Source organism: Thamnophis elegans, chromosome 4, assembly GCF_009769535.1.
Source record: "Thamnophis elegans isolate rThaEle1 chromosome 4, rThaEle1.pri, whole genome shotgun sequence".
Classification (NCBI taxonomy): Eukaryota; Metazoa; Chordata; class Lepidosauria; order Squamata; family Colubridae; genus Thamnophis; species Thamnophis elegans.
In genome coordinates this window covers 78,461,930-78,478,581 of record NC_045544.1, presented here as the reverse complement: position 1 = coordinate 78,478,581, position 16,652 = coordinate 78,461,930, and the positions used below count along the sequence as shown (strand labels likewise).

Below are 16,652 nucleotides of genomic sequence, written 5' to 3'. Positions count from 1 at the left end.
ACCCCACGCATGCACCCTGCCACCCCGCATGTGTGTGACCCCCACATACATGCATGTGGCTCAGCCCGCAATAGATTGCAGAATTCACCTGTGGAGCCATCCTGAAAAAAATGAGGGACTATCCCCTGCTGCCCTGGGACCAACCACATCCACCCAGTCAGCCACAATGACCAAGCTACACCCACCTCACCCCCTCCCCAAGGCAAAAAAATCTCCTGGTGCGGCCCATGATGGGATCGAGTTTGACACCCCTGGTATAGATTGATTACAAACAACAGCGTGACAAAAGTGCATTGGAATATCTTCAAGAGAATACCAAGCACCAACACTAAGCAAAAATAGGTGAGACCACAAAATAGACAAGGTATTAGAAAATGAAGAAGCTAAAGTGCTTTTAGACTTTAAACAGACATGCCCCTGCCACATAACATCCCAGACATAAAATTGTTGATAAGAAAAACAATGAAGTTGGAATAGTGGAAGTTGAAGTGTCTGAGACAGCAGAAGAGAAGAGAAAGAACAGAGAAAATCACAAAATACAAAGACCTTCAGAGAGAAGTAGAATGCCTGTGGCAAAAGAAAACAATTCTTATTTCTCATATTTTGCTATACTCCACAGTAGAATTGCATACAAAATATTATTGAATTTTTGCAGAACACCCTGCTGGACTATTATAGTTAACTAAACTAGTCACTTTGTCAAAAATATCACATTGGTTTGTTGTAATTTCTTCTTAATAAGCTCATGTTGGTTTTTCCAAGCAATGCATTCTTTTTTAATCGATTGCTTAATAATCTGTTCCAGAGTGTTGACAAAAGACAATGTTAAGATGACTGGTATGTAGTTAGACAGGTTCTTTCTCCTCTTTTTTAAAGATAGGAATAACAGAATGAAGAAGGCTTTTTTCTTATGCCAAGCAGAAGCCAAATTATGTGGTAGTATATAGAAGAAATAATGATGGTGATTGACTGAATCAGTGTTGTTTAAAATAACAAGTACAAAGAAGTAATAATGCCTTGACTTCAACTTCAGCAATCTTTTACATACACATACCACTAAGCTAATTTTTAAACATTGCTGTTGAATAGGTGTTCTTTCCTGTCATCTTTTTCCCAATAGTGCCTCCAACCATCATGGTGCCCAAGGGTCAATCCATCATTACCGTCCGTGAAGATTCGAGAGCAGAGTTACAGTGTGAAGTCCGAGGGAAACCCAAACCTCCTATCATCTGGTCCAGAGTTGATAAAGAGGCTCCTATGCCTTCAGGCACCATGACAGTGGAAACAAACGATGGGAAGCTGTATTTTGAGAAGGTGACTCAAAAAATGAGTGGGATTTACAAATGTCAGACAGCCAGATACAATGGCTTCAACATTAGACCTCGAGAAGCCCTGGTGCAACTCAACGTACAGTGTAAGTATAAATGAGGAACGTATTCTCTTTTATGCAGCCTATATATCTTTATTGACTTTGTATACTAGATAATTTTGTTTTATTTTCCCTTAATAACAAAAGTAGTGTGCAGACAAGGGTATGAGTTACTAGATCTTGTACTTCCACAGAGCCAGAAAAGTTTAAATATTAGATTTAGTGGTTAAAATGTTATAATGGAATATATAATTTTATATGATATATAATATAATATACAATTTTAACCTAAGGCAGTAAAATACTCAATTCAGAAACTGTCCTAAGAACATTTCCCAGTTTGTATCCCAATGTCTGTGCTATTATAGAGACCTGAATGTGTTCACTGGTATCTGACCAAACTTAATTTATGAACTGTCTGCCTCTGATGAGTGGGGAAAGGGATGACTATTTAATCTCTGCTTTGTGAGCATGTCACTCTGAAAAGATATCCTTTTGTCCTTGAATGGCCCAGGTTATTTTGATGTCAAGCAATGTGATGCCAACTGTGCTGCTTTCTGCATGTCCAAGAAACCCACATCTGCCCTGAATCCATAACAATTGCAGAAAATAGAAGAAATATTTTAACATTATAGTATGATATCAAAGTATATATGCAATTTTATTAATAGTATGTCATAATTAAAATTAAAGAAAAAAACTTTGTAAGTGTTAGATTGGGTAATGGATAGGCACACACAGGCTTAATGGTAACAACAGCTCTTTATTAAGTACAACAAGTGAGAACAATCCAGCGAAGGTTGAGTCTGACAGCAGCCCTTATATAGGGAGCTGTCAGACCCTTCCACCAATAGAATTAAAGGACCTTGGTGGAAACCACTGTAGTTAGAACTAATATCTAACACCCCTCCCCTCTTGGTTGGAACAATCCTACTTGTGACGTAGTCACGCAGGTAGGTGGGCTTTTGGGTAGCTCTGCCTGACCTGCGCAGTTCAGTAGGAGGGGTTTCCTTGGACAGGTCGGATGGACCTGTTTGCTCCACAGCTCCGCTTGGTGGAAGCTCCTGGAACCTTTCACAGGCCGTGGCTGGAGCTTCTTGAGCTGGTTCATTCATACCTCGCTGCAGGCCTGCAACATAACCAGATACGTTTTCTGGTACTCTCAGGCTTGAGTTGGCCATGGAAGGAGTGAGTGTTTTCTCCATTTGGGTAGGGCTTTGGCTAACTCATGCAGGAGTTACCTCTGGTTGTCTAAGAATGGAGTTGGAGAGGCAGCCACGGAATTGGTCAATATGCTTTCTCCAATTCCTACTGTCCTTAAGCTCTAAGAGGTAAGAGTGAGGGCCGGTGATGCCTATCACTGTGGCAGGAATCCACAGAGTTCCCCCGGTATAGTTGTGGGTGTATACTGAATCCCCTATGCTAAATGTCCGAATCTTGCTTGTTGAGTCTGGGGGCAATGAGGCAGAATAACTGGGGTGTAGCCGGTCTAAGTAGGACCTTAGCCGGCGACCCATGAGAAGCTCAGAGGGGCTTCTCCTTGTAGTGGCACTGGGTGTGATGTGCTGAATTAGCAAATAGTGATCAATCCGTGTTTGCCAATCTCCCGGGTCCATCCTAGAGAGGGCCTCTTTTGCAGATCTCACCATTTTCTCCACCTGACTATCGGAGGCTGGATGGAATGGCGTGATCAGGGCATGCCTGATTCCCTGAGCTGCTAGGAAGGTCTCAAATTGCATGGCTGTGAATTGGGGCCCGTTGTCCAAGACCAAGATGTCGGGCAGGCCGTGCATGGAGAAAAGTCTCTGTAGCACCTTGATGACCGTTTCTGCCATAGTGGAGGTCATCAGGACTACCTTTAACCATTTTGATTAGGCATTCACAACTATGAGAAATGTCTGGCCATGAACTGGGCCAGCAAAGTCAATGTGCACACTAGACCTTGGTGCTTGAGGTCGCTCCCACTCTTAGCGGGCACCTCTGGGGGAGCTGGTCTGGACTCCTGGCACGGTGTGCAGGTAGCCACCCACTCTTCGATCTCCCTGTCCATGTTAGGCCACCATGTAACTCCTAGCCAAAGACTTCATCCTGACAATTCCAGGATGCCCTATGTGTAAAGCCTCTAATACTGCAATGCACAGTTTGGGTAGAACAACTACCTGGTCCCCCACACAGTAAACAGCCATTAACAACCAATAATTCATCATGTTTGGCAAATTACATTTTAAAATAAACCCCAACAGGACCCTTGGGCCACCCCCCTCCACACCAAGTTCAAAATTTCCTTGATGGTGGAGTCCTTGGCAGCGTGATGGGCAACATCACTGGATGAGACAGGCCCAGTCTCAAGGTAGTCAATGAGGAGGTCTGGCGGTCTCAGGGGTAGGGTCAGGAAGAAGTTCAGGCAGTGGGCAGCAGCTCAACGTGTCAGTGTGCCCCAAAGTGGAGCCTGGTCAGTGGATGAGGTGGTAGGAGTAGGCAGCTAGGAAGATAGTCCATCGGGTCATCCGTGGAGAAAGTGACACTGGGGTAGGTTGGTCCCCAGGCAGTAAGCCCAACAACGGCTTGTGGTCCATAACCAGTTCAAAGTCCTGGCCATATAGATACTTGTGGAACCTCTTTACTCCATCCACTAGAGCCAAAGGCTCATGGTCCAACTGGCTATAGTTCCGCTTGGCGGCGGACAAGGTCCTGGAGTAAAATGCAATAGGGGCTTCAGTTCCATTCAGTGTGCGGTGGCTGAGGACAGCGCCGATGCCAAAGGGGGAAGCGTCGCAGGTCAGCACCAACGACAGAGTTTGGCTGTATTGGGCTATAAAGGAGTCCGCCAACAGGAGTCATTTTACCATGGCAAATGCGGCAGCCTCGGCTCTGCCCCAGGACCACTTCGCATTCTTAGCCAGAAGACGATGTAAGGGCTCAGCAACGGTGGCTTTCTGCTTGAGAAAGACACTGGGGAAATTAAGGGACTTGAGGAACACCTGCAGCTCAGTTTGATTGTGAGCATACCAACAATTGCCTGTAGATGGCGCTACAGCAGAGACCCTAACCATTGTGGGGGCATGCTGAATAGCTTAAATTTTTTGTGTAGTCGGGTGAATCCCAGAACCATTGATCAGGTACTCTAGGAATTCAACTCTTGGCACATTAATTTGGCTTTTCTCTTTTTTGAGACGGAGGCCTTTGTCTCTAGTTTGAGCCAAAACTGTTTGTACGTGTTTTAAAAGTTGTGCCTCATTTGCAGCTGATACCAAGATGTTGTCAAAATAGGGGACAAAACTGCAAAAACCGTTCCATGATGCTTTGGAACAGTCCAGGTGCGATACTAATGCCGAATTGCAGGTGGTGACATTTGAATGCACTCCTGTGTGTCACAATGATTAGGGCCTCCTCTGTAGCACCATCTACAGGCAATTGTTGATATGCCTGTGCCATGTCCAATTTTGCAAAGATTTTTCCTGGGCCTAATGAATGAAGTAGGTGCTGTACAATGGGTACAGGGTAGGCGCTTTGTTGTAGCGCTTTATTTATTGTGCACTTGTAGTCCACGCAGATGCGGACAGACACATCAGATTTGACAGGTGTCACTATAGGGGTCTTGTGTGATCAACTGGTTCTAGGATTCCCTGGCTCACAAGCTTGTCAATTTCCCTGTCAATTTTGGGGTGGAAAGCAAAAGGTACTCTCCTGGGTTTCAGCCTAGTTGGGGCTATGTTGGGGTCCAAACTAAAGGAAATTGGAATCCCCACATACTTATCCAGACTGGTGTCAAAGACATCCTTGAATTCCTTAAAGATGGCCTCAGTGCTATCATCTTTCAAGGCGTTGATACCAGTCACTTCTAGGCCCAGGGCTTGGAACCAATTTAGCCTTAGGAGGCTCTGCAGGTTGCCGCTGACCACTGTCACTGGGAGTTTCCCACTGAACTGCTTGAATTGCACATGGAAGGTGCCTTGGCCCACGATGGGCACCCGTTTTCCCTGGTAATCGCATAGGCAGATGTCAGGGGTGTGTAGATGCTGCTTCTGTAGGCTAGGGATAGCCTGCTTAAGGGTAAATCATGGCATGATGGTCAGCAATGACCCGGTGTCAATCTCCATCTCACATGGAGAGTCCTCAATGAGGACCGTGACCTTCAGCTTTTTTGGCCGCCTGGTACGGACTTGGCCGATTGAAGTATGTCGCCCTCTGAGTGCCGTGGTGGCTTCTGCCAGGCCCCTGGGTTGGGCCTCTATTGGCGGCTTGGTGCACTTCTAGGCTGCCAGGTGGTGGTAGGGAATTCGCTCCGGCACACCTTGGCGATGTGCCCCTTTCATTCACAGCACTGGCAGAAACGGCAAGTCAATCTGGCATGGTCTCCGCAGCTGGCGCAAAGTGGGAGACATGATTTGAATTTGGGTGCCGGCTGGGCATGGCTACTGCGTATGCAGCAGCTGTCATCTTCCTTGCCTTTTGAGTTCTCGGGCTCTGCAGCCTTGCGATGTACATGTGTACTCTTTCGCGTGTCTTGTGGTACACTTTGGTGCTGCAGAGTCTCATTAGACTTGGCGACTGATTTGGACGCCCTGGCCTCATCCAAGGTGATCTGCAGAGTAAGGTTAGATTTAGCGAGTAACTTCCTCTTCAGGTTAATGTCCCACATGCCATAAATCTCGTCCAGGTCACGGAATTCACAGTACGCTGCAGCCTTGTAAAGTGCCACAACGTACTCATTAATCAACTCGCCCTCTTTCTGGTTTCTGATGTTAAACTCATGCCGGTGAACTTGCTTGGACGGCTTGGGTGCATAGTGGGTCCTTTAGCATCTGCTGCGGTATGGACCAGGTGACTGCTTGAAGCGGTGTCAGCTCAGAAAGGTTTTTCACCAACTCGAACACTTCCTGGCCACAGTATCCGAGGAACATGTTCTTCTTGCAGACTTTGGGAAGGCCCATGAGGTCGTTTACCTTGAGGAAGCAGTCAAATCTTAGCATGTATGATTCCCAGTGCTTGGTGACTGGGTCATACGGAGTCAGTGAGGCATGCATAGCCATTTTGTGTACAGAGGGTGATTAGAGTTTGTTACTCAAAAATGGCTGCTCGAAGCCGTGCTGAGCTCCGGACTGGATATACTTGCTGGATTGCTACGCTCTTTTTGGTTCGCCTAGTTGCCTTCCAATCCTACCTTCGTCGCCAGTGTTAGATTGGGTAATGGATAGGCACACACAGGCTTAACGGTAACAACAGCTCTTTATTGAGTACAACAAGTGAGAACAATCCAGCGAAGGTTGAGTCTGACAGCAGCCCTTTTATAGGGAGCTGTCAGACCCTTCGACCAATAGGATTAAACCTCTGTTCCCGCCCGAACAGAAGACATTGATGGAAACCACTGTAGTTAGAACTAATATCTAACAGTAAGATTATATCCAAAACTATGTAATAGTATACATGTGATTATATGCTATGTAAATGGAAAATAATTTTTTTATGGGAAAAAATATATCCAAAACAAAGCAGTTTGTTGAAAAGTTTACTTTTTTGTTCATTTGTGTGTGTTTAAAAAAAACAATTGAAATATTGGCAAATAACATATCATAAATCCAATGCTGAAAAGCAGGTGTAGATTTATCATTTCACTCTATTAAAAGCAATAATGATGTTAGCTGTATCCCACACACGAGAGATCTACAGTTATTGATATTGTGATCAATTCAAAATACTCAAGAAGAAGATCTGCATGTTCATCAACAATGATTAGATTAAAGGACAGTGAGCAAACTGTCCTTTAATCTGCTAGAGGAGTTCAAAGGAAAAATAACAAAACAGAAGAATGACCAGAGAAGCTACATATTCTGAGAGATTGTATGTGGATTGTGAGAAAGGAATAGTTGCTGACTGCAAAGGTGTTTACTGAGACCTAATAATTGCTTTTTGCTGGGTAAGCAGACTGTGTACGAGGGATATAAATGAACATTCTTGATTAATTTGAGAACCTGAGAACAGAACAGAAAATAAAAGTTTTCTACTCATGGTACAGTGGAAACAGTTGCTAAGTGAAATTGTGAGTATGCTTATGATCTTATTTCAGCTTTCCTTTGCTTTACTGAACTGCAATGGTCAAACATGTGAGCATTGGTCATAAAGTTACTTTCTCATCACTGGCATAACTGTAAACAGTCATTAATGAGATAGTTGCTAAACAAGGACTACCTGTATCTTAAGGAAGAAAAACAACTAATGGATCTAGGTAAGATACATTGGGATAGAAACAAGGATGAAATTCAGCAGGTTCTGACAGGTTCTGGAGAACCGGTAGCAGAAATTTTGAGTAGTTCAGAGAACTGGCAAATACCAGCTCTGGCTGGTCCCAGAGTGGGTAGGAATAGGGATTTTGCAGTATCCTTCCTTGCCACGCCCACCAAGCTACGCCCACAGAATCGGTAGTAAAAAAAATTGAATTTCACCACAGGATAGAAATGTCAGTTACCTCAACAACCAATTGTCCCCTAGCTGAGAACTGCAAAGCAGGTCATGCCTTAAGCCATAGGAAATGTGGAAAACTCTAGTAGGTATAAGAGGGAGCTATATTCTCATGTTGATAGGGGGCAATTGGCTGTTTTAGGTAGTTTCATTATAGCATGCAATAAAAATATCTGTTGAGTGTTGGGTAGCTTCTCCCTAGGGACTCTGACTAAATCCCTATAGAGCAGTGAAGTTAAACTGCACTCTGAAAGAACTCGAAGGGTAGAATTAAGATCATTGCCATTACAAAAAAGTGTCAATAGGGCCCATTGTCTTGTGAAGCATTTTTTTGTTTACCAGGAGTCAAACACAGAGTTTTGACAGAACAACTTTCAAGAATTACTTAGGCCCATTGATGAATTTATCTTTCTGCTAACGCTCATGGAGACAGATAAATATGTAAATAACAACTACATCAGCAGGAACTTCGAAAGTTTAAGATGGAAGCTTTACAGAGGCAGTATTCTTATCCATTATACTAGTCCCTAGGATTGAAAGAAGAAAATGGAGAAATTATAATTGGCCATACAACCAACACTACCAGAAGACATTTGATTTCTAAGATCTTGATCTGGTATGGGAAGACTGCAATTCATAAGAATGGTTTTAAATTTGTATGGTCAAGACATGGCAAGTTCTTAGAAGAGCTTTAATCTGTGGGGTGCTAACCAATAGGAAATTAAGTAGGATGCCTGAAATGATATTTGGAACAGATACATTCTGTAGGTACCAGCAATAGAGAGGAACCAGAAAAATAGAGAGCACTAGAGAAATGGACAGGACTGATGCTTAAGAAGAATATAAACATAATCAAGAATATCTATGTATTCTGAATTGGTTTAAATTTCCAAGGCAAATGATTTGCATGCACAACATTGAAATTAGTTGGTAATGGTCTGGCTGAACCTTAATATCTTATCCAATAAAATTCTGGAGGGCTGATGAAGTCCTGGACTTTGGGAGGAATATAAATATTGTCTCAATCTGCAAAAATGCTGTTGGGGGAATGGGGATATTGTCTAACAACAATATTCAGGAGGATTCTATGAGCGATCATAAATGGATTGTTTTGTAAGCACCTTGAAGATAATGCAGCAGCTTCTAGTGGTCAGCATGGATTTGTTAAAAATGAATTTTGGCAACTTTTTTATTGGTTAACTTCTTTAGCGCATTGTGGTAATGTAATATTAATAGCCTATTTTGATTTCAACTAAGTATTTGAGAAAGTACCCTATGGCATTTTAATAACCTAGTAATATTTGAATGGCATTACAAGAAAATGGAAGTATCTTGAAAATTATCTCAGGGAAGACTCAATGGCAATTCCTTATTTCTTGAGTAGAATAGAAAATAGAAATGAAATTCAAAAACATCTTGAGAGTTTGGTAAATGAAAAACTCAGAATAAAATTTAATAGAAGAAAAAGTAATTTAATAAGCATAAATCAGATGCACAGGTGTAGGATGGAGGATATGTAGCTTGGTGACAAAACTTGTGAAACAGAACTTGTAATCATACTTGATTACAAGCTGGATATGAATCAACACAATGTGTTGTGACTGCACAGAAGACAAATGCAATTTGAGGCTGTCTCAACCATTTCTAGATCACAAAAATTAATCATTCACTTTATTGTGCATTGAGACAAGCAATACAACAAAGTCAAACGAGAGTCTTGGACTTTAAGAGAGCTAATGTCAATAAACTTAGAGAGAGCTTGAGAAGGATTCCATGGATGAGAATCCTCAAGGGAAAAACAATTCAAGAGGCTTTGGAATTTTTGAAAAATAAGATTATAAAAGCCCAGTTTAGCACAATACCAATGAAGAATAAAAATAATAGCTCTCAAAAGAAACCAGAATAGCTACATAAAGAACTCTCTGACAAATTGAATGACAAAAAGGGCAAGTATAAAAAGTAGAAAGAGGGGCACAAAGCTAAGGCAGAATATCAGCAAATAGCCCAAGGCTGCAAAGATGAAGTAAGGAAAGATAAGGCTCACAACGAACAAAGGCTTGAGACAAAAGTAAAAAATAACAAAAAAAACCTTCTTCAAATATGTTAAAAATAATAAAAAAAGTCCCCTGAGGGCAGGCAAACGGGAGATAAGGCAGCCCCAACCCTGCAAGACCAGGAAGTAACAATGGACTCCCTACAAGAGACAATATTGAAGATGGGTGAAAGTCTCACCAAAGGCCTGGAGGGAGTAAAGAATGAAATACATGAAGTAAGAAACAATATGGGAAGAATTGAGGAACGCATAGGAGTAATACAAACAGCGCTGCTGAAAAATGAGCAGGAAATCCAAAATGTTAAGGGGAGAACGGAAATAGCGGAAAAAAGGATAGACAAAGTAGAGGACAATCTGGAATCTATAAACTCAAGCCTGGAGGAGGCCATCCTCCAGCTAGAATTAGAGCGATCAGCATATTATTTAAGACTACAAAACGTGGAGGAAGCAAAAGATGAAAACCTCCGGGAGCTGATTGGAGAAATCCTGGGATTAGTCCTCGGCAGGCCGAAAAAAGAGGTTATTAATGATCTGGACGAAGCCTATAGAGTCAATACAGGCTTCGCGAGACGCCACCGGCTTCTGAGGGAGATCCATGTGAGAGTGTTGAGAAGACAGCTGAGAGAGGACATTCTAAGTACAATAAGAGGGGACTCTCTAACATACAAAGGTAAAGAAATTCTCATCTTAAAGCAGACTCCACGGAGAGTCAGAGAGAAGAGAAGGAAATACAACTTCCTCTCCACACGTTTAAATAGAGACAGAATCCAGTTCAGATGGCTCCTTCCAGAAGGAATGCTGATAACATGGAGGGAAAAGAAATACCGAATAGACACCTTGGCGAAAGCTCAAGAATTCCAGGAACTTTTACTAGCAGACGATGAGAGATTTAATAAAGAAGGACTTTTAAGACAGGAGGACACTATAATTGAAACTCAACCAGAGGGGCGGGGGCCAGGAGAGGCCAGAGAACGAGAGAGATATGGCAGAGAAGATTCGAGAGCAAGGTCACCCATCGAGACTCGATCCAAAGGCGCCCTCAAAGCGAATAACGTGTAAGGGAATTGAAGAATGGGAAACGAATGTACTATCAGCAAATGTAAATGGTCTTAACATAACTTCCAAAAGAAAACATGTACTGTTGGATCTAGTGAAACAAAAGTTAGTTGTAATCTGTCTTCAGGAAACCCACATTAAAGAAAAATACAATAACCTGTTGGTCTGTCCAAAACTAGGTAAAACATTCTGCTCGTCAGCACAAACCAGAAAAAGAGGAATTGTAATGTATATAAAAGAATGGTTGAACCCCAAATTAATATATGCAGACAAAGACGGTAGGGTATTAATGGTGGAGATAATTAATGGTGGGAAAAATTTTTTACTAGTTGGAATCTATGCCCCAAATCAAAAACAAGAGAGATTTTATATTAATCTATATAAGAGGATAAATGAAATAGAGTGGCAAAATATATGTATTCTAGGGGATTTCAACGCTATAGCAGACGGTAAGATGGACTATAAGAGTACTCACAAGAAAAGCACAAGAAGGAAACTACCGTCTGCCTATGTAAATATGGTGAAGGATCTAGATCTTTATGATGTCTGGCGAGCAATGAATGACAAGATGCAACAGTACACGTTTTACTCTCATCCACATAATTCATGGTCCCGTATCGACATGGTTTGGTCAAACTCGGAGCTACTCATGGATACTGTAAATATTGAAATAATAACCAAGTGGGCCGATCATCACCCAGTCTTATGGCAATGGAAAGGGAAGGCAAGGATAAAAGCTAGGTGGACATTAAACCAGAACATACTACAAGAGAAACAATTTGTACAACAAATAGAAAAGGAATTGGGCTACTTCTTTAAAGAAAACGGTAAAGAGCAGACCTCAATACAAAATGTTTGGGACACGATGAAGGCAGTTGTGAGGGGAATATCCATAGCCTATATAATAAGAAGAAACAAAATACACAGGGAAAAACTTAATACACTGAACAAAGAATTAAGAGAGACGGAACTGCTGACCCAGAAAGAGCCAGAAAATAGTAGACACAGGGAAAAAGGAGAGTTAATTAAACACCAAATAAATTTGATCTCTCAAGAGGAAATAGCACAAAACATTAAGAGAATGAAGCAGAATTATTTTGAACATGCAAATAAAACTGGGAGATGGTTGGCCCACAAAATAAGAAAGGAGAAGGTCAAAAGAATTATTAAACAACTGTATGACGAGGAGGGGAATTTGAAACAAGAAATAGGAGAAAAGAAAAAGATAGTACAGAACTATTATAGGAAACTATATAAACAAGACGAAATTAATGAACAAGACATTAGAAAATACCTTATAAAGCAGAAGCTTCCAGTCTTGTCGGAGGAGATGAGAGAGATGCTCGATAAAGAAATCACACAAGAAGAACTGAAAAAGGCCATTCAAAAACAAAAAAACAATAAAACACCTGGGCCGGATGGGCTTCCGTCGGAAATATATAAAAAACTTCAAAATACCATAGAAGACAAATTATTAGAACTATGTAATGAGGCATTACAAAATGGTAGGGTCCCAAAATCATGGGGGGAAGCTTACATCACCCTAATACCAAAGGAAGAGGCGGACAGTAGCAAGGTCCAAAATTATAGACCCATATCCCTGTTAAATGCAGATTACAAAATCTTTGTATCAATATTGGCGGAAAGACTAAAAATAATATTAAATCAGAGTATACATTCGGATCAAAACGGCTTTCTCCCAAAAAGACACATTAGAAACAATACAAGAATAATAATTGATACCTTGGAATTCTATCAAACAAGATCCGAGAAACAACTCGCATTAATCTTTGTCGACGCTCAGAAAGCCTTTGATAACCTAGATTGGAACTTTCTAACCACTCAACTAAAAATGATGAAATTTGGCGATAAATTTATTAGGATTATAGAATCTATATATTCACGGCAATCTGCAAATATTATAGTCAATGGGGAACTAATGGAGAGGATACAAATTGGAAAGGGTGTTAGACAAGGGTGCCCGCTCTCCCCACTACTATTTATTACGTCACTAGAGGTCCTTTTAAATCGGATAAGATCAAATCAGGAAATTAGGGGCTTGACCATAAAAAGAGAACAATATAAAGTACAGGCCTTCGCGGATGACATGGTCTTTATCGTAGAAGACCCCTTACTTTCAGGACCGAATTTGATGAAGGACATTGAGAACTTTGGGTGTGTGGCCGGTTTAAAAATAAACAAGGAAAAAACAAAAATGATTATAAAAAACTTCCCCAAAAACCAGATTGGAGAACTAGAGGAAACAATGGAATTAAAGGTAACTAAAAAAATTAAGTATTTAGGGATCTGGCTGTCTGCGAAATGCTCTTCCATAAAAGAAGACAACTATGATAAGTTGTTACAGAATACCCAAAAGGACTTAAAAACCTGGTCAAAACTACAACTATCACTGATGGGAAGAGTCGCAGTAATTAAAATGAATGTTCTGCCAAAAATCCTCTACCTATTTCAAACGGCACCGGTCAAGCTAGGGGAAAAATTTTATAATGATTTGGACAAAATGATTCGAAACTTTATATGGAATGGTAAAAAGCCCAGAATAAAATATATGCACCTGCAGGATAAAAGAACTCAAGGGGGAATGGGATTACCGGAATGGAAAACATATCACCAAGCAGCAACAACTATGTGGATAAAAGAATGGGTAATGTTAGCTAATAAAAGAATCTTAACAATAGAGGGCCACGACCTGCAATACGGGTGGCATAACTACCTATGGTGCGAGGGAAATAAAATTCACAATTATTTTAGTAGTCACCATTTAAGGGGGGTATTGATTAAGGACTGGCTCGAAATTAGAAGGAGATACTACACGCAACTACCTAAATGGATATCTCCGACGGAAGCCCTGATATACCCGAATTTGATAAACTTGGATAAAATTGTTACCTACCAACAGTTGCTAGACGACCAAAACAAACTAAACCCCAGGGAAAATTTGGCTGACAAGGGAATAAACATTGATTGGTGGCCATATCTCCAAATTCAAAACAAACACAAATTCGATCTAGCACAACCTGGCTTCCAGAACAAGAACAGGAATTAGATAAAATTTTAATTGGACCAGATGAGAAATTAATTTCAAAAATATACAACTGCTTACTGATTCGAAAAACGGAAGCAGAAAGGGTAAAAGAAGTCATGGTAACCTGGGCCCAAAACATTGGCCACACAATAGACCTAGACGACTGGGAAAGAGTCTGGGAATGGAACCTAAAATTGACAAAGTCGACGGCCTATAAAGAAAATATATATAAAATGTTCTACCGCTGGCATCTTCCACCGACAAGACTGGCGAAAATGTCTTCAAAAGTTTCGGCCATATGCTGGAAATGTAAAACGGTGCTGGGCACGTACTACCATATGTGGTGGACGTGTCCGGTAGCCAAAGCATATTGGAAGCAAATACTAGGATGGCTGAATGGAATCCTGTCAATTAAACTATGCCTTAAGCCGGAAACTTTCTTATTAGGAATAATAGATCAAAAAATTTGCAAATCTGACCAATACCTCCTAGTCCATATTCTGACAGCGTCAAGGATTGTTTACGCACAGTGCTGGAAGAGTGAAAATGCCCCCACCAACACTATGGTGATGAATAAAATTTTAGAACTAGCAGAAATGAACAGACTGACGATGCGAATTAATGACAAAGAAGACACAGACTTTTACACAGTCTGGGAGAAGCTATACAAATGGCTTGATGAGTCAGTGAAGACCTAGACATAAAAAGAGATAGCTGACTAACCTAATACGATTAAACCAATAACTCAAATGAACAATATACAACAACTGAGAGATAAACGAAAGGAGAAATGTATCAGGGGCGAGAACCCACCGTCGAGCAATTTTGTTACGCTACAATGTTGGGAAAACTTTAAAAAGCTGATAGGAAATCCGCTATAATTACCTGCATGAAATTAGCGATCAAACTTCATTTTAGATGAGGCGAGAGGACTTATAATCCTTGCCTCTTCAAGCAAGGAAAGGGAAAGAAAACCAGGTTGTCCTCAGCAGAGGAAAATATGCAAATGTAATAAAGGTTAGAAGGGAGGGAGGGAGGGCAGTAGGGAAGTCAGGATGGAGAGGAGAAAGGAGAGGAATAGGAAAGGCAGAAGAAGGGGGGAGGGATAAAGAGGGGGAGGAGAAAGAGGAGAAGGGAAGGAAGGTGGGAAGGGGGAGGGAGAGGAGAAGGAGGAAGAACTGGGGAAGGAGGGAGGGAGGGAAGAGAAGAGGGTAGTAAAGAGGGAAAGAGGGAGGGAAAGAAAGAGAGAAGGAGAGTTGAAAGGAAGGAGGGAAGGAGGGAGGAAAGGAGGGAGATTAAAAGGAGGGAGGAGGGAAAGAGGCAGGGAAGGAGGAAAGGTATGTGAGAAGGAGGGGGGGACCGAGGGAGAGAAAGGACGGGGAAGGAAAGGAGGAAAGGAGAAAAGAAAGGAGGGAAGGCAGGGGAGAAGGAAGTAAGGGGGGGAGGGAAGAAAAGAGGGAGGGAAAGATACCTAACCTTTGATGTTTATAATGATTTGATAGTATGGGAATATCTCGAAATGTAGTTGTATTGTTTGTTACAAGTTATGGATGTTGTATTTTCTTTTTACCAATAAAATCTTTAAAAAATTTAAAATAATAATAATAATAATAATAATAATAATAATAATAATAAAAAAGTCAAGGAACCAATTGGTCCATTGCTGGGAGAAAGTGGCAAGAAGGTGACAAACAACAAGGAGAAAGCAGAACTACTTAATTTATTTTTTGCATCTGTCTTTACACAAAGGGAAAAACAGTCCAACCTATTAAAAACACCTCCACAAAAAACAGATTAGGAACACAAGTTAAAATAGGGAAGAAAATGATAGGTGAGCACCTGTCTATACTAGATGAGTTCAAATCACCAGGACCAAGTGGATTACACCCCAAGGTTCTGAAGAAACTGGCAAATGGGATCTTAAAACCATTGAACTATGTCTTTCAAAGATCCTGGAGCACCGGGGAACTGTCAGAGGACTGGAAAAGAGCTGGTGTGGTTCCCATATTTAAAAAAAAAAGTGGGGGGGAGAGATCCAGCAAACTATAGACCCATCAGCCTGACCTCAATACTAGGGAAGATTCTGGAAAAGATAATTAAGCAACAAATCAGTGAACACCTAGATGCAAACAAAGTAATAATCAAAAGCCAACAAAGGTTTGTCAAAAACAGATCACACCAGAGTAATCTTATTGCATTTTTTGACAAAGTGACAAAATTAGTGGATCAGAGGAATGCTGTCGATATAATTTACTTTGACTTCAGTAAGGCATTTGAGAAAGTAGAATATAACCTACTACCTGATAAAATAGAAAAATGTGGGTTAGATAGCATCACCACCAGATGGTGGCTGACCAACTGCACTCAACGTGTAGTCCTAATGGAACTGCATCTACATGGAGGGCGGTATGCTGTGGCATACCCCAGAACTCTGTTTTAGGCCAAGCATTCTTCAACATATTCATCTATGATTTGGACAAGGGGATAGATGGGGAACTCATCAAATTTGCAGATGACACCAAGCTAGCAGGAATAGCCAACACTTCAGAAGATAGGCTTAAGATACAGAAGGATCTTTACAGACTTGAAGATTGGGCACTATCAAATAAATTGAAATTCAATGGTGAATTTAGGCAAGAAAAACAAAATGCACAGGTACAGTATATGTG

General features: G+C 41.2%; 1 protein-coding gene across 1 annotated transcript in view; it reads left to right on the top strand.

Annotated features, from left to right (window-relative positions):
- The window catches only part of MDGA1 (MAM domain containing glycosylphosphatidylinositol anchor 1), a 334,259-nt gene that overhangs the window by 148,788 nt on the left and 168,819 nt on the right, over positions 1–16,652 (top strand). The window contains 2 exon segments of the mRNA XM_032216752.1: positions 1,121–1,412; positions 7,208–7,210. Of these exon segments, the coding sequence (XP_032072643.1) occupies positions 1,121–1,412; positions 7,208–7,210 (295 nt within the window).